We start from the raw sequence: 24,242 nt of genomic DNA on the forward strand, positions 1-24,242 counted from the left end.
TCTCTCTCTTCTCTGCTTTGTCGTTCAGACTGGAGTACAGCGGCATGCTCATAGCTCACTGCAGCCACGAACTCCTGGGCTCCAGCAGTCCTCCCTCTGCAGCCTCCTGAATAGCTTGGACTGCAGGCATGCACCACCATACCTAGCTAATTAAAAAAATTTCTTTGTAGAGATGAGATCTCACAAAGTTGCCAGGCTGGTCTTAAACTCCTGGACTCAAGCAGTCCTCCCACTTCAGTCCCCCAAAGCACTAGGATTACATCCATGAGCCATCGTGCCCAGTCCAGAACTTCCTTTTGAAGGAAAGTATTGACGTGCAGTTTTCGAGAGCACGTCAGCCTCTCTATTAAGTTTTTCAATGTACTTCTGATAGTATTTTCTGAAAATTTTTCTAAGTCACAATTTCTAATTCACTTGACAGTTGGGTATTTGACCTATAGGTAGGTGCACATTCATGATCATTAAAACATCAATACTTAAATTTTTTTTTTTTTTTTTTTTTTTGAGACGAAGTCTCGCTTTGTCGCCCAGGCTGGAGTGCAGTGGCGCGATCTCAGCTCACTGCAAGCTCCGCCTCCTGGGTTCACGCCATTCTCCTGCCTCAGCCTCCTGAGTAGCTGGGACTACAGGCGCCCACCACCATGCCCGGCTAAGTTTTTGTATTTTTAGTAAAGATGGGGTTTCACCGTGTTAGCCAGGATGGTCTTGATCTCCTGACCTCGTGATCCACCCGCCTCGGCCTCCCAAAGTGCCGGGATTACAGGTGTGAGCCACTGCGCCTGGTCAAATATTTCTATTTAAACTGTTTTTGTGTTTTGTTTTGTTTTTTGTTTTTTTGAGACCTAGTCTCACTCTGTCTCCCAGGCTGGAGTACAGTGGCACAGTCTTAGCTCGCTGCAATCTCCACCTCCTGAGTTCAAGTGATTCTCATGCCTCAGCCTCCCTAGTAGCTGGGATTACAGGCATTCACCACCTATTTTTTTCCTTTTTTTGAGACAGAGTCTTGCTCTGTCACCCAGGCTGGAATGCAGTAGTGCATTCTTGGCTCACTGCAACTTCCACCTCCTGGGTTCAAACGATTCTCCTGGCTCAACCTCCTGAGTAGCTGGGATTACAGGTGCGTGCCACCATGCCTGGCTAATTTTTGTATTTTTAGTAGAGACAGGGTTTCACCGTCTTGGCCAGGCTGGTCATGAACTCCTGACCTCGTGATCCCCCCACCTCAGCCTCCCAAAGTGCCAGGATTACAGGCATGAGCCATCACGCCCAGCCTAATTTTTGTATTTTTAGTAGAGACAGGGTTTTGCCATGTTGGTCAGGCAGGTCTTGAACTCCTGTCCTCAAGCAGTCCACCTACCTCGGCCTCCCAAATTGCTGGGATTACAGGCATGAGCCACTGCACGCTGCCTAAAGTGATTTTAATAATGAGAATACAACACGTGTTATTGAATCCTCAGAGCATTTACTGAACATGGTAAAGTAACTACCCCTCGCTCCTTTATTTATTTATTTATTTATATTATTATTTTGAGACAGAGTCTTGCACCATCACGCAGGCTGGAGCGCAGTGGTATGATCTCGTCGGCTCACTGCAACCTCCGCCTCCAGGGTTTAAATTTTTCGTAGAGACAGGGTTTCGCTATGTTGGCCAGGCTGGTCTTGAACTCCTGATCTCCCAAAGTGGGAATACAGACATGAGCCAGAGCGCCTGGCCTTCCGCTCCTTTTAAAATGGATTCAATCAAGTGACCTCTGTAAAAATCCATAACCTGTATTGATTGAGGTTGGTTTCAGGCTATTTATTGTCGTTTCCCTCATTTCTTTAAGCAAATTTCTATTACTCAAAATTAAAACAATTGAATGAGCATCTTAGAAGAAACTTTCTAAGCATTTGGATTCAAGGTAACTCTATTTTGTGAGAGATAATTACACTGAAAACCCTTTATGTCAGCCCATAGTTTAGTTTTCTGTAAAATGATGCCATTAATACCTACTTTGAAGAGTTTTGTGCAGAGTAAATAAGCCAAAGAATGGAAACCTGGTATCTGTCCCCAAGATGGTAACCGCTATTGTTACTTAAAACCTTGCCTTTTTTTTTTTTTTTTTTTTTGAGAGGGAGTCTTGCTCTGTTGCTCAGGCTGGAGTGCAGTGGCACTATCTCAGCTCACTTCAACCTGCACCTCCCGGGTTCAAGCAATCCTCCTGCCTCAACCTCCTGAGTAGATGGGATTACAGGCGCGTGCCACCATGCCTGGCTAATTTTTGTATTTTTAGTAGAGACAGGGTTTCACATGTTGGTCAGGCTGGTCTCGAACTCCTGACCTTGTGATCCTCCCGCCCCGGCCTTCCAAAGTGCAGGAATTACAGGTGTGAGCCACTGCGCTTGGCCAAAACCTTTCATTTTTTTCCTTTACATTCAGTGTTTCTCTCTTCCTCGTTCCCGTATGTGCTTTTGCATGGCTATGCTGCAGTAACAAGCAGTCCTAGAAGCTCAGTACTTAGCAGCCACAGAAACATCAGGGGAGTGTTCATAAAGTTTTTCCAGATCAGCTGTTGACTCTGCGCTTTCTGTCTTCCTTCCGCTGTCTAGATTAAAGGAGCAGTTCCTATTTGGGATAAGGGGAAAACAGCTATACTTGAACAGTGTGATAATCTTTTAAGCTTCTGCTCAGAGGTGGTATATGTCACTTCACTCATATTTCATTGACCAGAACATTTTCATAAGCCATAGGAACAAGTCTGATGTCAGTGATGATGGGCAGCATAATCCTCTTATGAGAAGCCAGTGAACAATCGGAACACATGTGAGATCTCTCTCAGCTGGGTGACTCGCTTTGAGGAACGTATCTGTAGATGCCATGAAACCCTTAGGACAGGACTTGGGTGAGCATCACAGCGATAACAAAGGGGAGGGACTGAGATCCAGTGCTTACTTCCCGAGCAGATTCCGCAATCTGGCTGATAATCAGATTCACCTAGGGCACTTTTTAAAAGGTCCCGGGCTCGCACCTGTAATCCCAGCATTTTGGGAGGCCGAGCCTGGCAGATCACGAGGTCAGGAGTTCGAGACCAGCCTGGCCAACATGGTGAAACCCCGTCTCTACTAAAAATACAAAAATTAGTCGGGCATGGTGGCAGGTACCTGTAATCCCAGCTACTTGGGAGGCTGAGGCAGGAGAATCATTTGAACCTGGGAGGCGGAGGTTGCAGTGAGCTGAGATCATGCCATTGCACTCCAGCCTGCACAACAAAAGCAAAACTCAGTCTCAAAAAAAAGAAAGAAAGAGAGAGAGAGTGGAGACTAAACCAGTCCAAGGGAGCTGGCTTCTGCTTTCTCTTCTACACTACCCCATGGGTCATCAGAAAGAGAACTGCTGAGAATTCACACAATCTTTTGAGACCATGAGCTGATGTGAAATGTGTTCTGTTTTTGCATATATGATCTGTATACTGTCCCAGAAACAGTTTCCTAGAAGACAGTCATTAGTTAGGTCCTTCTTGGTAGAAGGAGAGGGCAGTCGTCTTTTGTAGCCCCTTAAACGGGGCTTGTCTTTTGTTTTGGCTATGGAGGTACTTAAAATACAAAAGGTTTGTGGAAGATAACAGCAGGTCCCTGTGTTAAGAAAAAGGGATTTGTAGAAGAAAGGGGAGTATGCCCTTTGTTGTTGTTTAAGCATCTTACTGAAAATAAGTAATATGTGGGCTCATGTTTTGGGCTCTTTCAAGGTGTCTTTCAAGGAAATGGGGATACTAGGGAATAAAAGAAAGTTTTTTCAGTCCCTGCCCCCTCATTTCTGTGTAATCTGTGTCTTGCTTTGTTGTGGTTGTGTTCAAGTCACCAAGTCTGGCCCTCACCTTTGTAGGTTTAAGATGTTAACTATATTGCCCAGGTGTGGTGGCTCACACCTGTAATCCCAGCAGTTTGGGAGGCTGAGGCAGGAGGATTGTTTGAGACCAGGCGTTGAAGACCAGCCTGAGCAACATAGTGAGATCCTGTCTCTACAAAAGATTTTTTTTTAATTAGCAGAGTTTGTTGGTGCATGCCTGTAGTCCCAGCTACTCAGAGGTTGATGTGGATCACTTGAACCTGGGAGGTCTAGGCTGCAATGAGATCATACCACTGCATTTCAGCCTGAGCGACAGAGCAAGAACCCTGTCTCTCCAAAAAACCAGCAACCCCCCGCCCCATGATGACCATAGGCCCCAAGTCTCAGAATTATATTTCATGTATTTAAAATTGGATATGTAACTGTCTTAGTCCATACTGTTTTGCCGTAACAAAATATCACAGACTGAGTAATTTATAAAGAAATGTATTTCTCGTAGTTCTTCAGACTGGGAAATTCAGTATCAGAGTGCCAGCATCTGGTGAGGGCTGTTGTGTGGCACCTTGTCATCCCATGGCGGGAGGCAGGAGGACAAGAGAAGGTGAGAGAAGTGGGCAAGATGGCAAAACTCACTTTTATAAGGAAATCACTTTCTTGATAACTACCCCACTCCCAAGATGGCATTAATCCATTCAGAGCCCTCCTGACCCAATCACCTCTTGTTAGTGATTATGCAGAAAATTTTATGTACAATTTCAGTGTGTGTATGTGTCTGTGAGTGTGGTAGGTTCCTGTGATTAAATCAATTCAATCAGCTCAGTATCTTATGGACCTGTGATAGTGGGAAGCTACACAAGCAGAAAGGCAGCTGTGGCATCTGAAGACATACCATGTGCCAGGCTCTGTGTTATGTGCTGACCTTACCTCCCTACACTGTTGCATTGGGGATTAGCTTTCTAGTACTTGAATTTTGGGGGACACACTGAGACCAGCAGTACTTTTCATGGTCCTCACGTTTACCTGCCATTCAACACACACCACCCTTCTAATACTAGGAGTTGAGAATTAGAAGGGGAAGAATTAGTTTCGACGGGGTCATTTCTCCCAGGGCTGATAAAGTATTCTTGGCCCGCGACAGCGCGTCATCACTGTCTCTCCCCGAGCAGGGGGGATGATTACTGCCAGTTCTTTATCTTGGGACCTCTTTCCCATGATGGACAGCATACAGCGCATCCTCTTTTGATGATAACATTGTTTTTTTTTTTCAGTAAGAATCCAGTTCTCTTTTCTTCATTATAATCCTACCCAGGCTGTTCCTAATTGTCCTACCTTTCCAGATTTCTTCTTGATTGGATTTCAAGCATATCTGGAAATCTTCATTCACACGTTCACCTTAGCATTTCTTCCTTGGCGGTGACCTGCATGTTGCTGGAGTCCTGTGCTGTTGCCCTCTTCTCTTGCATGCCTGCTGGCATTTCAGCTGGCCTTTCAGCTATTGCTGTCCTCATAGCAGCATGCCTCTGCCGTGGCATCCATCACATTGCATGGAAAAGGTTACTGGTTTTTGGCCTGTCCTCCCTCCTAGATCTTTGCTATTTGAGGGCAGGGTCCTCTTTTTCTTCTTTGTGTCCCCAGCACATAACAGAGCCTGGCACATAGTATGTCTTCAGATGCCACAGCTGCCTTTCTGCTCGTGTGGCTTCCCACTATCACAGGTCCTAAGATGCTGAGCTGATTGAATTGATTCAATCACAGGAACCTACCACACTCAAAGACACACACACTGAAATTGTATATAAAATTTTCTGTGGGCCAGGCATGGTGGCTCACGCATGTAATCCCAACACTTTGGGAGGCTGAGGCAGGCAGATCATTTGAGGTCAGGAGTTTGAAACCAGCCTGACCAACATGGTGAAACCCCATCTCTACTAAAAATAAAAAAAATAGCTGGGCATGGTGGTGCAGGACTGTAGTCCCAGCTACTCGGGTGGCTGAGGCTGGAGAATTGCTTGAACTTGAGAGGTGGAGGTTGCAGAGACTCTGTCTCAAAAAAAAAAAAAAAGAAAAAAAAATTCTGTCTATGCACATTTTCATTATTCTTATACAGGAGACCAGGACACAATCATGTAAGAGCAACCAGACCTAGAACATCGGAAGATGAAGTCCCACGTTAAACTTCTAGGACCTTATCTCTGGCATCACTCACCATCCCCCCACCTTTTATCTCCCCTATTTCTGTTTATCCGTTAAAGATACTATAATCTTTTCTTTTCCTGGACAGGATTAAAACTTACCTAAAATTTTCCTTGTCCGTTTTTCTCCACCTGCAGTTAGTTGCAAAACCCTACTGACTGTGTGTCTGAAACTGTTCTTCCATAATTTCTTTCCATTTCCACTGTCATTTCTAGCACTGGCCCCGTCACCTCTTCCCAGACTAGACCAGGGTTCTTCTCGCCCTCCAGTCTCTCTCCCTAACTAACAGTGTGTTCTGCAGACCACGTCCAAATTAACCTTCCAAGTTTGATTATTCTTTCTTTTCTTTGTTCAGAAGTCTTTGGTGACTCCCCAGTACTTAACACAATTTCCAACTAATTCAGCAGTGATCTCCTAGTAGCAGAGAATGATGACTCCAAACCTCAGAGGCCTGGAGCTGTATTCCAAATCAGCTCTGAATATAAATTCTCTAATGACATCTCCCATTTTATCTGTAAGAGTCATGCAAGTATTTAAGGTAAAAATATCATCCCAAACAACAAGCAACAGCAATACAAAGTCGAAGTAAAACTCTAGGAACCTGTGCCATTTTTACCCTGTGGCTTTTTATATTCCAGCCACACACCGTGGAACCCAGGGAACACTCACATCCTAATTGGAAAATTGGGTCTAAGCGATGAAGTCCAGATGATTCCATCTGGTATCTGAGGCTGTCTGTGGTCAGCTGCGAACCTGCTTTTCCAGATTTTGTCTCTGGCCATGCTTGTCCAGTATACTAGTCACCTAGTATAATTGTTCTAGTCACCTAGGAAATTGTGTTAGGTACTGGAAGACACCAAAGACTTTTGAACAAAGAAAGGATAATCAAAATGGATTAAACAAACCTAGAGCATGCTGCATAGTTTCCAACTTTCGCAGTGCTCAGGAATTGTTAATATGAGTGTGGGGTTTTTTGTTGTTGTTGTTGTTTGTTTGTTTGTTTGTTTCTGAGACACTCTGGCTCTGTCGCCCAGGTTAGAAGGCAGTGGGTGTGATCTCGGCTCACTGCAACCTCTGCCTCCCAGGTTCAGGCGATTCTCCTGCCTCAGCCTCCCCAGTAGTTGGGATTACAGGCACCCCCCACCACTCCTGGCTAATATTTGCATTTTAGTAGAGACAGGGTTTCACCATTGTTGGCCAGGTGGGTCTCGAACTCCTGACCTCAGGTGATCCACCCGCCTCAGCCTCCCAAAGTGCTGGGATTACAGGTGTGAGCCACCACGCCTGGCCATATGGACATTTTTTATGGGAGAAGACTCATGGAACTTCTTCTTAGCCTTTTTTAACTTCTGGAGACAGTTTTAGTAATTCACACATTTTCAGAAAACCTATTCTAGATGTACACATATATTGATATAATTAGTGTTTTCCAGTTAACCTAATATTTAGAGTTGTAGTCATATTTGAGGGGAGGAGCTATTTTGGTTTCCTTTCTGTGTTACTCAGCATTGAGCCAGTGACACAGCTGTTTGATGCAAGGCTGAGAGGAATGACATGGTTCCAGCAAAGCAGCAACACGGACCTGGCCAGCCTTTGGGGACGCCTGGGATCCATCTCTTGGCCAACTGAAAGTGTTATGTAGCTGGTTTCAGGTCCCTCACCATTATACCCACTTGAGCTGATTTATACTTTACAGTGTAAATTGGCATGGGGCATGCCTTTGGGATTAAATTAATTTATACCAAGTTAGAAAGCATCAGCTGTCAAAGTCAGGGGAGCCTTCTGGAGGCCAGTGTGCTTTTTTTCTTTCTGTATTCTGAGCCCACACTCCAGGCATTCTCTCTTGGATAGCAGCTGGGACAGTCCTTCAAGAGGCCTGCTTTGCATCTCCTTTGTGTCCTTGCGGTTCCGGGTCCTATACAGAAGATCTCTGTCCTTTGACAGAGATACCACGTAGTAGTTGGTCCCCGTACAAATTAGGAAGATTTGTAACCCTCTTACATAAAATACAACAAACACGATTTTTTTTTTCTTTAAACATTTTCCCCCTCCTTAAATACACTCAAAGGAATTACAGTGACCGAATGGCAGTAGTACAGATCTGTGATCTCGATCCTTAATCAGAAGTTGAAGAAAAGAGTTTCTCTTTACTACCTCTTTAGCAAAAGATTAATGAAAATTTATGCAGGGATTAGAAACACATCAAACAAGAAAAGGTACCTGTAATGTTATTTAAGAAAAGGTGTGTTAAATGGGCTGTTAGGGTTACAATAAAGGCATTTAGCAATATCCTGCATATGTCACTTGACTGTCTCCAGTCTGGAAATTATCTTCGTGTATTAGGCCGGCAGGACTTGCCGAAGTGCAGAATGGTAAACTACTTTTCTTAAGAGGTATGTAAAGGCCCTGTTTCTTCTGCTTGTTCCCGCTGCTGTGAGAGGTTGGGGCTAGTCCCCTTGCTCACTTCTGAGTTCTTTTCCCAGCAGCCACTGCACGGCTCGAAGGATTTGTCGTTGAGGGTGGAGAAGGTGGAAGGATGTTGAACAGACTTTTCCCTAATGAGCTGTGATGCCAGCTGCAAAGGCGGCAAATCCTGTTACTCCCTTCAGCTACTCTCTGAAGCTGCAGAGGGGCAGTGGTAACTGGTCTCCCTGCCCTATGCTGATTAGCTGCCTTTTCTGCTGTTTTTCCCCCCTTCCTCTTCTGTCCCAGAGCATCTTGGCAAAGTTCAGATTTCTGTGCTCACAGCTCAATGCTCACAGTGAAAAGGAAATACAAAAGAGGAGGAGAGAAAGTGAGAAGAAAAGAGAGAAAAGGTTGGGGTGGAGATTTTTGGTAGAGTCCCTTATTGCCTTAGTCTAAGACTTAAGCTCTGGGTTGAAACCTTAAGTGGTAAAGCTTTGTAAGTAGTAACCTGGATTTCCAAATAGTTCTTGCAGATAGTTTTATTGGCACATGAACACAGCAGGCCATATATTAAAAGCATTTGAATTTCTATCGTTTAGAAACCTCCGAATTTTGAAAAGGACACTTCGCTGTTTTTCCACAAACTATCATTGTGAGGAAGATGAAATAATTGTAAGATAAATGTTTTCATGTGGCATTTACTGTGTGCCATTGCTTCATTTAATTGTTACAACCCTTGAAAATAGACACTTTTAATGTGAAAAATAATTTATTGTAGTAAACACATTTTAAAGTGGTCAGTTCAGTAATATTAAGTAGATTCACATTGTTGTCAAAGAGATATCCAAAACTGTTTCGTCTTCCAAATGCCAGCCACATATCTGAAACACCATACCCATTAAAATAATGGGGAAACATTTTAACTGATCAGCCAGCATTTTAACTGTTTGGCCATTTCTTCTGTTCAGCAGGATTAAAAATAGCTCTCATGTTTCTTTCCTTGGCTGTTTTGATAGAACATTCTTCCTCTGTATTTCATCACAGGATGGTGAGACCAGGGCTTGTATTTACTGTGCTTTGGTTTATCCATTTGGTACTAACTGTGGGGGTTTATAGTTACTAAAGGGAAAGAGAAAAGGCTTTACTCTCCAGGGGTTCATCACCTATTCTTGGTTCTCATCTTTACTGATTCTGCATTTTAAGTTCTGCTGAGCTCCAGGGGTAAGTTCAGCAATGTCTTCATCACCTCACAAGTTAGCTTGGACCTGCAAATTTTTTGGTGGGTTTTCTGGGTGGCTTCTGACACAGTAAACATAATATCATAGAATTATATTTAAAAAGCAATTTTACATGTTGAACCCTGTTTTTAATGACTTCATGAGTTAGTTACTATATTCCAGGGATGGTGAAATGGGGAATATGGTAGGTAAGGGAGAAGAGTTGGAATATTTAATAAATGACGCAGAGTTCCTCTCCCTATGTGTGTCCTTTGAGGGACCATTTAAGCCTATTCGATTCTCCTTGGAAGAGCTAGTCCAGCATCCCTGATATTCTACTTTCTATTGTGTTAGAAGAAAAGGCACTCCTGACATTATTGCTACAATGTAGAAAGCTTGTCTTGCCTCCTTGGAGGATAGTATTCCAGCTAGAACCTAGGCAGCGCTGATGAAAATGGCCATGATAAAGGCGGAAGCCAGAAGAGGATGTCTGTGTGCCGAAGGTGGAGATGGAGAAAAAGGTGTAATTAAATTTCTTGGAAACCACATAGTAAAAGTGATCCTCTAAGGAGATGCCACATGAACCATACGGCAAACTTTATGCAGTCACCTCCTTGAAAACACCCTCCCAGTTCTTAGCTTATCTTCTCAAATGTGGCCTTTGTTATTTATTTATTTCTGTAGAGATGGGGTCTCGCTATGTTCCTCAGCCTGGTCTTGAACTTCTGGCTTTAAGCAATCCTCCCATCTCAGCCTCCAGTGTTGCCTTTATTATTTAATTTGGTACTTCCTTGCTTAAAAAAATCTTAGGAGAAATCAGTTAGTACAGACTGTAGCACCTTTAGTCACGATCCGATTGTGCTCTTAGTTTGTGATGGCAGGGAAGGGAACAGAACAGGACGTGTAGAAACATGGGGATGCATGGACGCCACAGTGACAGTGAGCACTGGTGGGAGCAGCGTGGGGGAGCTTGGCTGGGAGGACTTTGCAGATAAAGTTTCTCCCGTAAAGAACTGCAGTACAGTTCGGCAGAGGGACGGGATTTCCACCTAGGGAGAATGGTACATGTGAGGGCTGTTAGAGAAAAGACACAGTGGTTGGGGTGGTCACTGTCATTGTAGAAACCATCAGGCCTTTCTAGAATGGAGAACATTGGCCGGGGGGAGCAGCTTGGTTGTGGGAAGAACACTGAACTCGGTGACCTGGGTTTCCACTCAGCTCTGTCACTGATTTGCTGAGTGCCCTTGGAGAAGCCAGTTAACCTTTCTGGACCTAGTTTATCTTGCTGTTGTTGTTTTTTCTCCCTTAAAAGAGACAGGGTCTTGCTGTGTGGCCCAGGCTGGTCTCAAACTCCTGGGCTCAGTGATCCTCCTACCTCAGCCTCCCAAGACTCTGGGACTGTAGGCATGCACCACCACACCCGGCTAGTTTCTACATCTTTAAATTGAGAGAATGGAAATACGTGATCTGTAGTTTCATTTCTGGCTCTAGCTGATTCTGACTTACCTATCAAATGAGATTGGCCTGGGATTTTTGGCTTTGAAGATTTTGCTTCTGTTATAAGTCACTGGGAGGCTTGCCCAGTGCACAGATTAAAACATGAGCCATTCAAGTCTTCCCTTGCCTCGGCTGGCCTTTACTTGAGGCAGATCTTGAATTCCTATTTCTCCGTTCTCTCATTTAGTAAGTCCTTCAGAACCTTCCTCTTGTGCTGTTGCTTGGGCTAACATCTCCCCTCCCACCCTCTACCACTAGAATTCCTTGTATATACACAGCAGCTAGATTAGTCTCACTTTGCCTCTCTATAGAAATAAACTGAGGTAGATCTCCATTGTCTCCCGAAGAAAGGCCAAACTCATTAGCTGGGTATTCAGGATCGCCTGTCAATCTCAGCTTACATTACTCCCCTTCACATAATCTACAGAATAGTTAAACTGAACCTAATATCCTCCTGCACCTGGTCATGCCCTGCCTCTCTCCATTGTCACTCGGTCACAATTACCATCTGACGAAATCTCCCAGGGTTCCACAGCAGAAGTAACCCTTTTCTTCTCAGCTCCCATAGCGTGTTTTCTGTATCTGCTAGTACTGATTGATTTGTGTTTTTTGTTTGTTTGAGACAGTGTCTCACTCTGTCGCCCAGGCTGGAGTACGCTGGCACGATCTCATTTCACTGCAATCTCTGCCTCCTGGTTTCAAGCGATTCTTGTGTCTCAGCCTTAGTAGCTGGGATCACAGGTGCATGCCACCATGCCTGGCTAATTTTTGTATTTGTAGTAGAGACAGGGTATGACCATGTTGGCTAGACTGGTCTCAATCTCTTGACCTCAAGTGAGCCACCATGCCTGGCCAGAGCCATATTATTTCTATATAAGAAGGAAACCCCACCCCGTTTTGTGTCTGCTATCATGTAATTGCTGTTAAGATCACAACTTGCATCTTATGCACATCTCGTACTTTTCAGAACCGTTAATAAGATTGTCAGAAGTTTGGTTTTTCTGGGGATTACTGATCTGGTTATGAGCAAGTCAAACCATAGGGAGCAGACTCTTGGGAAATGGTTTGCATGCAGAAGATTGCATCCTGGTTGAAAGAATGTGGGCAAACTTTTCTAGTAGGAGACTTGATGGCCTAGAAAATATTCTGTCATCTAAGATGGGGGTGTTGGGAAGGGAAATAGGATCTCCTAAAGTTCCCCACCACCATTTTTTGTCCAGTGGCCCCTTTCCAAACAATTCCTTGTTGGAATACCGTGTCGAGGCAAGCTGAACCCCAAGGAAAGCAAAGACATTCACACAGACGTTACCTCATTCTGTTTAGATGATGTAAGATTAGCCTTGGATCTCGCAATCACCTTTCATCAGCCATGTAGGTGTGGCATCCCAAAATAAAAATTGTCATTATCACTTACTAACAAATGCCATTCAAAATACAGTGGTTCTTTAAAGCTGTTGCAGATGGTTTATCTCTTGAGAAGGTTGAGTAAATGACAAATGTTTCATAAACAATTACATGAGCACTCCTTTCCTCTTTTGCGATTAAAATAGCAGTACAGCACATTTGTATTTATACTCGATTATATATAATCAAAGAGTTAAGCTCTTTAATTATGCAGCTAGCATTGATTTATCAAAAAGAGTTATGTGTGTTTCTTCTCATGTGCCGGTAAGAGGAATGGGGAGGGAGTAGTGAGAGAAATAAAACCCTGGGAAAAAGAAAACGCGGAATCTGGTTGCTCTTCTCACAGTAGCCAGAAGGAAGGGCAGAGCTGATCTCTGGCAAGTCCTTCCGCTGCTGGGACCATTCAGTTCTTAGGGCTTGTGCTGGCGGTAGGAAGGGGCGTGTATTTTAAGAAATCTCTGTTTGATTTCTCAACTTCCCTCTCTCCCTCCCTCAGGAGTTAGAAGCCGCTCTTCACAGAGATGACGTGGAGTTTATCAGTGACCTGATTGCCTGCCTGCTTCAGGGCTGCTATCAACGAAGAGATATCACGTGAGTAATTCTGATCTTTCTAAGCATTTCTTGCGCCGAGAACTAATTAACCAACCATAGTGATGTTTCCTGTCTCCTGTGACAAACCAGAACCGATCATTAGGCATCACGGGACAGTGTAGATGGAGGACGTACACGTAAATTTCCAGGCTGTGTTTGGCTCATTCTGCAGTTGGGTTTTTATTCCATCATAATCTTTGAGTTTATTTCATTCTCACAAATCCATATCACTTACTCTTGGATACCCCAGCTAACATATTTTAGTGTAGAATTTCTTCTTATATTTGCCTTTTTCTGATTTTGCAGTATTGGTAAAGTATTGCCTAAGAAATCAAAACTAGTTTTTATTACCTTTCTGTCATTTGAGTGTCTTCTGTTGTTTACATAGCCAGCAGCAGTGATGTAATAAAAAAAAAAAAGAGATGTGTAGAGACGTTGAGCAAAATGTGATGTATGGAGACAAATAAAGGAGAGTCCTGATAGGACCTCTTGTTTTGATCTTTACTTAATACACATTTCTTTGCTACGTGTCTATATAGGACAGAACTACAGGGCAAACTCACAAAAAGGTGAGATGCGATGGGTTTCCCGGTCTCTTGCCTTCTGATGCCATGTAGGGGGTTTGAGTTGTTATGGTTTGCCTTTCTCAGATAGGTAAAATGGTATCTTTTTTTTTTTTTTTTTTTTTTTTTTGAGACGGAGTCTCACTCTGTCGCCCAGGCTGGAGTGCAGTGGCGCAATCTCGGCTCACTGCAAGCTTCACCTCCCAGGTTCACGCCATTCTCCTGCCTCAGCCTCTCGAGTAGCTGGGACTACAGGCACTCGCCACCACGCCCGGCTAATTTTTTGTATTTTTAGTGGAAACGGGGTTTCACCGTGTTAGCCAGGATCGTCTCGATCTCCTGACCTCGTGATCTGCCCGCCTCAACCTCCCAAAGTGCTGGGATTACAGGCGTGAGCCACCGCGCCTGGCCAAGTATCAGATATTTTTGTTCTAATGAATTCTGTTAGGGCTGGGAAACGATGCTTGTTGTTAATGTGCAGTGAAGTTGTAGACAAGGTAAGAAGGAGATGTAAATGCTGTTTTTCTCAGGGTGGAAGTCTGCATTCTCTAGGGGAGAGTTATTGCTCCTGCACTAAGTATAATGACTTTTCCCCCTAGAATACCCAGGTTGTATTTGTAAATAAAAATACACATAAAATATACCTTAGAATATTTTCTTCCGTTCTCTATTTAGCATGTAGACTTGGGAGTTTGTAATTTTTAAGCACTGTTGTATTCATACCTTGTGTTTAATTCCACATTTTCATAACCTGGAATTTTTTTTCATTATAGCAATCAGTTTTCTTATAACCACATTTTCTAAATGTCATTGTCAAATAATCCAGTCTGGTAGCTGACAAGTTATGTCTAGCTTTTAGCTGTTATAAACATATATAATGCATAGCTTTGTACAAAATTCACCAGGTTCCTGGAAGTACATCACTCAGTCAAAAGATATGCCCATTTAAGATCTTCATTTTAAGCAAGGCTTAAAGGTTTTTGCCAGGTTTCCCGTCACAGAGGTGGTTGTATTTTAGCCTTAAATGATCAGTGTGTGAGAGTGTCTGCTTGGATGATCCTTGTGAGCCCTCTGTACACAGACTAGTAGGTACTGGCAGCACAAACACTCACCAGATCTCTTAGAGTTCACAGTTCTGACAGGGAGGTCCACGAATCATTACAGTAATGATTATATATTTGCCAGTTATGTAATTACAACAGTAAGTGCTTAGAAATAAAAATACAACATATTAACAGAGCATACAACCTGGAGTAAGAGAGTGACTTGTGAACTGAGCCTTCACATATGGGCTGTTTTCTCTCATAGGATATTCCTCCGTGGCTGAGTTCATCCCTCTGATTTGTCCTTCTGTTTAAAATTGATCTTAACTAATTCTGCTTGTTTGTTCTTCCAGATAGTGGTTACAAAGTTATGTCCTGTTCTTTAAGAACTCCCCTTATCTAATCATTCTAACTAGAATCAAATAAACCTATGAAGAAATGTGGGCAAAATTGACATCCCTACAATGTGGTCTTTCTTTTTTTGGGGGGGGGGGGGGGGACAGGGTCTTGCTGTTTCACCCAGGCTGGAGTGCAGTGGCAGGATCCTGTCTCACTGTAGCCTCAACCTGGGCTCTAGCAGTCTTCCCACCTCAGCCTCCTGAGTAGCTCAGTACAGGACTGTGCCACCATCCCCAGCTGATTTTTAACAATTTTTGTAGAGACAAGGTCTGTGTTCCCTGGCTGGTCTTGAACTCCTGGTCTCAAGTGATCCTGCTGCCTTGGCCTCTCAGAGTGCTGGGATTACAGGTGTGAGCCACTGTGCCTTGCCCCTACAAGTATTTATTAAATAATAGAATACCGTATCCCTGTATCTGTCTTTAATTTGCAGAGTTTATTGGCCTTGATTTTTTTCTTGAGTTAGTATTCTTTCGACTCTCTAGGATTATTATCTATCTCTTTTTTCAGTGTTAATAGTCATGTCTGCTTCAAGCTGTATTATCCACTGTTAAGTAACAAATTACCCTAAAACTTAGCAACTTAAAACCACAAAAAGTGTAATCTTACAGTTTCTGTGGGTCAGGAGCCTGGACAAACCACTACTGGTGTGTTTAGCTCGAGTTAGCTTACAGGTCTGTGATCAAGGTACCAGTGACAGCAGTCATCTTGAAACTTACTACTCATGTATAATACAAACACACACACACACACACACACACAGATACACAGAGAGAGAGAGAGAAAGAAAAGTGCTCATTTCCTAATTCTACAGCTCAATGAATTTTCACAAACTGAACACACCTGTGTAACAGAGAACCCGGACAAGAAAGAACACTACAATCTACTTTACTTTTTTCCCTGAAGGGAATTGCCTAAAATGATGGTTCCACATGCAGTTACTGTGAATGTACACTCGTTCTTGTCTGAAGTTCTACTTTGATCTCATTCTAAAGAGAAATTTGGATAAGTAAATGTTTACCTGTTACGCCTCCAAGACTAAACTGTTATATGCAGCTTAAAAAGTTACTTAATTTCGGCCAGGCGCAGTGGCTCATGCCTATAATCCCAGCACTTTGGGAGGCCGAGACAGGCAGATCACTTGAGGTCGGGAGTTCAAGAGCAGTCTGGCCAATGTGATGAAACCCGGTCTCTACTAAAAATACAAAAATTAGCCAGGCGTGGTGGTGCACGCCTGTAGTCCCAGCTACTCAGGAGGCTGAGGTGGGAGAATTGCTTCAACCTGGGAGGCGGAGGTTGCAGTGAGCCAAGATCGCACCATTGCACTCCAGCCTGGGCGAAAGAGCGAGACTCCATCTCTTTAAAAAAAAAAAAAAGGCCGGGTGCGGTGCCTCACACCTGTAATCCCAGCACTTTGGGAGGCGGAGGCGGGCAGATCACGAGGTCAGGAGATCGAGACCATCCTGGCTAACACAGTGAAACCCCGTCTCTACTAAAAATACAAAAAATTAGCCGGGCGAGGTGGTGGGCGCCTGTAGTCCCAGCTACTCGGGAGGCTAAGGCATGAGAATGGCGTGAACCCGGGAGGTGGAGGTTGCAGTGAGCCAAGATCGTGTCATTGCACTCCAGCCTGGGTGACAGAGCAAGACTCTGTCTCAAAAAAAAAAAAAAAAAAGTCATTTAGTTGTGCATAATTCGCCTCATCTATAAAATGGAATTAGTGACAATATTCAGTAAAGTTATTATGAGGATTAAACGAAATGATGAGTGAGAGTAATCATCATGTATAGAAATACTATGCCTAGTTCCTCCAAAGGCTCAGCAGAAAACAGATTTTGACTCAAGCAACTGTCTGTATCCTTTTCCGTTGTGGTTTGCATGTTTTAGAACAGGGGCCAGCAAATGTTTTTTGTAAAGGGCCAGATAGTCAATACAGGCATGCATCACATACTGTCATTTTGTTCAGTGGCAGACCTCATGTACGACAGTGGTCACACGAGGTTGTGATAGACACAAAAATTTTTATCCCCTAGAGATGTTATTGCCCTTGTAACATGGTTGCACATGCATTACTCATGTGGTTATGGTGATGCTGGTATAAACAAACCTAGTGCGCTACCAGTCATATAAAGACCTAGCACTTACAGGCCAGGCATGGTGGCTCACGCCTGTAATCCCAGCACTTTGGGAGGCCGAGGCGGGCGGATCACGAGGTCAGGAGATCAAGACCATCCTGGCTAACACAGTGAAACCCCGTCTCTACTAAAGATACAAAAAAATAGCCGGGCGTGGTGGCGGCACCTGTAGTCCCAGCTACTCGGGAGACTGAGGCAGGAGAATGGCATGAACCCGGGAGGTGGAGCTTGCAGGAAGCCGAGATCACGCCACTGCACTCCAGCCTGGGTGACAGATCGAGACTCTGTCTCCAAAAAAAAAAAAAAAAAAAAAAGAGGGCGTGGCATGGTGACTCACGCCTGCAATCCCAGCACTTTGGGAGGCTGAGGCAGGTGGATCACAAGGTCAGAAGATCGAGACCATCCTGGCTAACATGGTGAAACCCCGTCTCTACTGAAAATACAAAAAATTAGCCGGGCGTGGTGGCAGGTACCTGTAGTCCCAGCTACTCGGGAGGCTGAGGCAGGAGAATGGCGTGAACCCAGGAGGCAGAGCTTGCGGTGAGCCAAGATCATGCCACCGTACTCCAGCCTGGGCGACAGAGCGAGACAAGACATAGCATATACAGTCATGTACACTACGTAATAGTTGATAGTAAACAACTCTTACTGGTTTCTGTATTTACTATGCCGTACTTTAAATCATTATTTTAGAGTGTATTCCTTCTAGTTTTGTTTAGTTTTTTTGACACGGGGTCTCACTCTGGCACCCAGGCTGGAGTGCAGTGGCGCAGTTTTGGCTCCCTGCAATCTCCACCTCCTGGTCTCAAACGATCTTCCCACTTCAGCCTCCCAAGTAGCTGGGACTCCAGGCGTGCACCACCAGGCCCATCTAATTTCTTTATTTTGGGGTAGAGATAGGGTTTCATCATGTTGGCCATGATGGTTTTGAACTCCTTTTTTTTTTTTTTTTTTTTGAGACGGTGTCCTGCCTCAGCCTCCCCAGCAGCTGGGACTACAGGTGCCCACCACCACACCTGACTACTTTTTTTGTATTTTTAGTAGAGACGGGGTTTCACCGCATTAGCCAGGATGGTCTCGATCTCCTGACCTCGTGATCCTCCCACCTTGGCCTCCCAAAGTGCTGGGATTACAGGCGTGAGCCACCGCGCCCAGCCTAGTTATTTTTTAAAAGTTAACTATAATATACAACAGCCTCAGGTGGTCCTTCAGAACAGATTCCAGAAGAAGGCATTGTTACAGGAGATGACAGCACCGTGCATGTTACTGCCTTGAAGACGTTCCAGTGGGACAAGATGTCGAGGTGGAAGACAGTAATATTGATGATCCTGACCCTGTGTAGGCCTAGGCTGATGTGTGTGTTTTTGTCTTCATTTTGAACAAAACAGATCAAATGTAAAAAATAAAAAATTTCAACAATAGAAAACAGCTTGTAGAATAAGGATATAAAGAAGGCCGCCACACAGTGGCTCATGCCTGTAATCCCAGCACTCTGGGAGGATGAGGTGAGAGGACGGTTTGAGGCCAGGAGTTCGAGACCAGCCTGGGCAACATAGCAAGACTCCGTGTCTACTAAAAAATAAAAATAAATGAATCAGCTGGGCAACATAGCAAGACCCCTGTCTCTACTAAAAAAATTAAAATAATTATCTGGACATGGTGGTGCATGCACGTAGTCTAAGCTACTAGGGAGGTTGAGGTGGGAGGATCAGGAGTTGGAGGCTGCAGTGAGCTACGGTCCCTACTGCACTCTAGCTGTGGCTACAGAGCAGAAAAAAAAAGAAAAAAATATTTTTGTATAGCTCTAAAAAGTGTTTTAGGCTGTTATTACAAAAGAATCAAAAAGTTAAAAGTTTGTGAATTTTTAAATGTCATAGTAAGCTAAATTTATTATTGAAGGAAAGGTTTTTTTTAAAATAAACATAGTATAGCCTAAGTTTACAGCATTTAGAAAGTTTACAGTGATGTACAGTCATGTGCCAAGCCTTCACATTCATTTACTACTCAGTTACTGATTCACCCAGAGCAACTTTAGTTCTGCAAGCTGCACTCATGACAAGTGCTTTATACAGATACACCATTTTAAAAATCTTTTGTACCTTGTCCTTACTATACCTTTTCTATGTTTAGATGTGTCTGGACCCACAAATCCTTAACATTCCATTACTGTGGCTCACAGTATTCAGTACAGTCAGGTGCAGTATAGGTTTGTAGCCTAGGAGCAGTGGGCTATGCCATATAGTCTAGGTGTGTAGTAGGCTCTACCATCTAGGTTTATGTAAATACACTATGATGTTTCCACAGCAACAGAATCACCTAACCATGCATTTCTTAGAAATATCCTTTATGTTAAGCAATGCGTGACTATTTTAGGCTGTCACTTGCAACAGAGTCTCACTCTGTTCCCCAGGCTGGAGTGCATTGGACCAATCCTAACCCATTGCAGCCTCGAACTTCTAGATTCAAGCAATCTTCCTGCCTCAGCCTCCTGATCCTGAGGAACTAGTGTTACAGGTGCACACCCACCTTGTATTTTAGGCTCTGTGTTGCAGCCACTCAGCTCTGTCACTATGAAAGCAGCCATAGGCAATACAGAAAAACCAATAGTGACTGTGTCTTATTAGAACTTTCTAATCACTGAGGTTTGACTTTTGTATCATTTTCACCTGCCAGGAAAGACTGTTTTTCTATTGTTGTTTTTTTTTTAATTTTTTTCCCCCACCATTAAAAAATATAAAAACCATTATTATAGGCTGTTTTTTGTTTGTTTGTTTTGTTTTGTTTTTAAAGGAGGTCTGGCGCAACGTCTCAAGCCTGTAATCCCAGCACTTTGGGAGGCCAAGGTGGGCGGATCACTTGAGGTCAGGAGTTCGAGACCACGTCTCTACTAAAAATTCAAAAATTAGCCGGGTGTATTGGCAGACGCCTGTCGTCCCAGCTACTCGGTAGGCTGAGGCATGAGAATTGCTTGAACCTGGAAGCAGAGGTTGCAGTGAGCCGAGATCATGCCACAGCACTCCAGCCTCTGCGACAGAGTGAAAGTGTGTCTCAACAAAAAAGGACATCAGGCCAGATTTGGCCCTCGGGCTATAATTTTCTGACTCCTGCCTGTATTTAGGGAAGCTAGTTACTATTCCAGTTCCACTGACTCAATCTAATCTTTAAAATTGAAATATAGAAGCCACATTTCCTTTCAACCGTACTCTCCAACCTGAGGTTTTTGCACTTACAGGACAGCATAACACTGTCTACTCATGGAAATGATACTGGCCAGCATGTCCTATGTCCTGGACACTGCCGACTGCTTCTCAAGAACACTCATTTAATCCTTCCGACAGCCCCTCTGATAGAAAGTCCTCTCCCATCCTTCCATCAAGGATGAGGAATTTGAGGCACAGAGAAGTTAAATAAATTGCCCAAGGTTACACAGCTGGTAATTGAGACGGTACAGATCTGTTTCCTAGACCTCTGACTCCTAACTGCAGCCCCATGCTGTAAATGAGAAATATAGAAGAAAAATGTTAAGTAAAACAGTTTTCCTTGAAAACAAGATTTTTAACTCTTTGACATACTAAGGAAGCCTGTGAACCCCATCTAAAAATAATGTTTTGAAATCATAAGATTACACCTGAACCCAATTATACTGAAAAGTAGTGAAGTATTGCCCAGGCGTGGTGGCTCACGCCTGTAATCTCAACACTCTTGGGAGGCCGAGGCAGGCCGCTCACATGGACTCAGGAGTTCGAGACCAGCCTGGGCAACATGGTGAAACCCCGGCTCTACAAAAAGTATTATACAAAAATTAGTGGGGTACAGTGGCGCACTGTACCTGTAGTCCCAGGTACTCGGGAGGCTGAGGCAGGAGAATCAGTGGAGCCCAGGAGGCGGAGGTTGCAGTGGAGATGGTGCCACTGCACTCCAGCCTGGGTGGCAGAGTGAGACCCTGTCTCAAAAAAAGAAAAGAAAGCAAAGTATTGAAGAATGAAATTTTTGATATAGTTAGTGTTGTATTCATCTAACAGCAGAGCTAATTTCCCAAAATTACTGTCTTCAGGTCTCAGTGAGCATAAGTGCTATTTGGAAATATCTGCAGTATCTATATGATTTCAGTAGAAATCAGTTATTTCTGTGGACCTCTGCTTTAAAACGTGGGTTTTGTTTGTTTTGTTTTTGTTTTGAAGACGAGATCTCACTCTTCAGCGCAGTCTTGAGTGCTGTGGCGCAGTCGTAGCTGACTGCAGCCTCCAACTCCTGGGCTCAAGCCATCTTCTCACCTCAGCCTCCTAAGTAGCTGAGATGACAGGCAGGCACCACCGTGCCCATCTAAAAGGGTTTTTAAATCCTAGATTGATCTGCAGTTCATAGTCAACAACTTAGACATAAAAGGAAGCTCATCATCAAGTAGTTTATTTTTTTACCTGAGGAGACGAAGGCAAAACAAAACTGGTATAAGCCTGAGAGACATCGAGAATAAAGTCTCAATTCAAATGATTTTTCAGGAATTTGTTCATTTTGTTGCCAAAATAAAGTGGTATTTTCCTGGGTGTAAGGCGTGGCGCTGGACTCCGAGGAGGCCCCCGTGATGCTGTGGAACCCTGTGTGCCTGTATGTGACACGCCACTGGGGGCGTGTCAGTCACATGCTAGTGTTCACTGTCACACTTTGGAGACACCCCTTGCAGCTTGGATGAAGCTTCAGCCACTGGGAAAGCCCACATGGCTGGGAACACGGGTGGCCTTGAGGAGCTGAGGGCAAACCTTACTACAGCTGTGCATTCTCCCCAGGAAAAACTAGGCCATTAGAAAGAATGTTAGGCAAATAATGCAAGTCACAGAAGCATACACACCAGTGACTTATTAAGTGTAAGGCAAGGAGAACCAAATAAGGATACATATATATGGAAAACTTAACGAAGATGATCAAGTGAAAGCTTATCGCAATTCAGGAAAGTTATCATACCTGGTAAGCAGGGAGAAGACAGAAGGTATGAATAAGCGCAAGTGGTGATTCTCCAGCCTTACAACACAATCACCCAAGGGTGGTTACGACACAAATCGCTGGGCCTCACCAGCGTTTCATTCCGTAGGCTTGGGCTGGGGCCTGGGAACCTGCATGCTGTGCAAGTTCTGGGTGGTGCTGATGCTGCACGCTGCTGGTCCAGGACTTCGCTGGAAGGTCACTAATCTAAGGCATTGCTCACTTTCTGTTTTTCAGCTCGATGGTGAAAAGTGGATTCTTCATTTTTGACAATTCTTTGCCTTTCTCTTTCAATATAAAACTTAAGCAGAGTTTTGATTTGATACTAACACGTTCTTTGCAACACTACATACTTTTTCTTCTATATTCTCCCTGGAATTGCAAATCTGGTCAGTGGGTTTTATGGTCCTGTATCAATAAAAATACTTTAGGAATTTAACTGGTGGCTCTTTCAGCACCTTTATTGTCCATTGGGAAGTAACCTGGCAAATTGAGCACTGGGTGGAAAATAGGAACTTCTGATTTGCTCTTCGCTGTCAAAGTAAAGCTACGATTGAATCAAACTGTGTTTTGAGCTACGGTTTAAGCAGCGTAAAAGTATTTTTCATTGGTTGGGCGCGGTGGCTCATGCCTGTAATCCCAGCACTTTGGGAGGCGGAGGCGGGTGGATCACTAGATCAGGAGATAGAGACCATCCTGGCTAACACGGTGAAACCCCGTCTGTACTTAAAAAATATAAAAAATCAGCCGGGTTTGGTAGCGAGCGCCTGTAGTCCCAGCTACTGAGGCAGGAGAATGGTGTGAACCCGGGAGGCGGAGCTTGCAGTGAGCCAAGATCGCGCCATGCACTCCAGCCTGGGTGTCTCAAAAAAATTTTTTTTCATTAAATACTCATGATGATAATACTTACTGCTAAAATGTTTTTCCTTTTGTCCGTACATCTTTAGTAGAGTGCTCTTTATAGAACACAGACTGATTTGTGCTTCAGTATGGTCTTCACCCACTGTCCTGTGGGTGAAACGGTAATTCATCAACATTGTATATTCAGTTTTTCATGTATTTATTTATTTATTTATTTATTTATTTTGAGAGAAGTCTCGCTCTTGTCCCCCAGGTTTGAGTGCAATGGCCTGATCGCGACTCACTGCAACCTCCACCTCCCGGGTTCAAATGATTCTTCTGCCTCTGCCTCCCAAGTAGCTGGGATTAAGGCACCCACCATCATGCCCGGCTAATTTTTGTATTTTTAGTAGAGACAGGGTTTCACCATGTTGACCAGGCTGGTCTCAAACTCCTGACCTCAGGTGATCCGCCCCCTCTTGGCCTCCCAAAGTGCTGGGATTACAGGCGTGAGCCACCGCATCCGGCCTCATTTAATTTTCAATTACGGATCTAGCATTGCGTAATAGATTCCCTAATTTAGGTCCCTTATAAACAAACATTTATTGTTTTGGGTTCTCTTTACAGAAATATCTGTCATCTTTTTGGAAATGACAATACTTCTGTTAAGTACGTTCATCGTGTCTTTGTTAACATAGGCCAGTGTTTTGTAACAAATGAGGGCACCACATAGTCACTATCCTACTGAAGAAAATAGACATTTCTGTCTTCCCAGAAAGTTTCCTTTGTAGTCAGTCTTCCCCATACCTACATTGTACACCTGGCAACCACTGACGACATTTTTGTCACTATAGTTGGAGCCTAACCTGTTCTAGAACTGTATGAATGGGATCACACAGTGTGAAATGAACTCACACCAGCTTCTTTCATTCGCATAGTGCCTGTATGATATTCACCCGTGCCGTTGTTTGTATCAGTGGTTTATTCCTTTGAGGGGGTGGGGGACTAAATTGCATCTAGTGAAAAATACATCACAGTTTATTGAATCTGTTCTTGGGACAGCACTTAGGTTGCTTCCAGTTGGAGCCTATTATGAATGAAGCTGCTGTGAACATTTGCTTACAAATGCTTGTGTGCACTTAATTTCATTTCTC

At 43.8% G+C, this 24,242-nt stretch overlaps 1 protein-coding gene across 5 annotated transcripts in view; it reads left to right on the forward strand.

The window, feature by feature from the left end:
• The window catches only part of CECR2 (CECR2 histone acetyl-lysine reader), a 190,408-nt gene that overhangs the window by 97,859 nt on the left and 68,307 nt on the right, over nucleotides 1-24,242 (forward strand). For all 5 annotated transcript variants that reach the window (XM_055374858.2, XM_031005288.3, XM_031005286.3 and 2 more), the window contains exon 2: nucleotides 13,040-13,134. In XM_055374858.2, coding sequence (XP_055230833.1) covers nucleotides 13,040-13,134 — 95 coding nt within the window. The remainder of the gene's footprint in view (nucleotides 1-13,039; nucleotides 13,135-24,242) is intronic.

This window comes from Gorilla gorilla, chromosome 23, assembly GCF_029281585.2.
Source record: "Gorilla gorilla gorilla isolate KB3781 chromosome 23, NHGRI_mGorGor1-v2.1_pri, whole genome shotgun sequence".
NCBI lineage: Eukaryota > Metazoa > Chordata > Mammalia > Primates > Hominidae > Gorilla > Gorilla gorilla.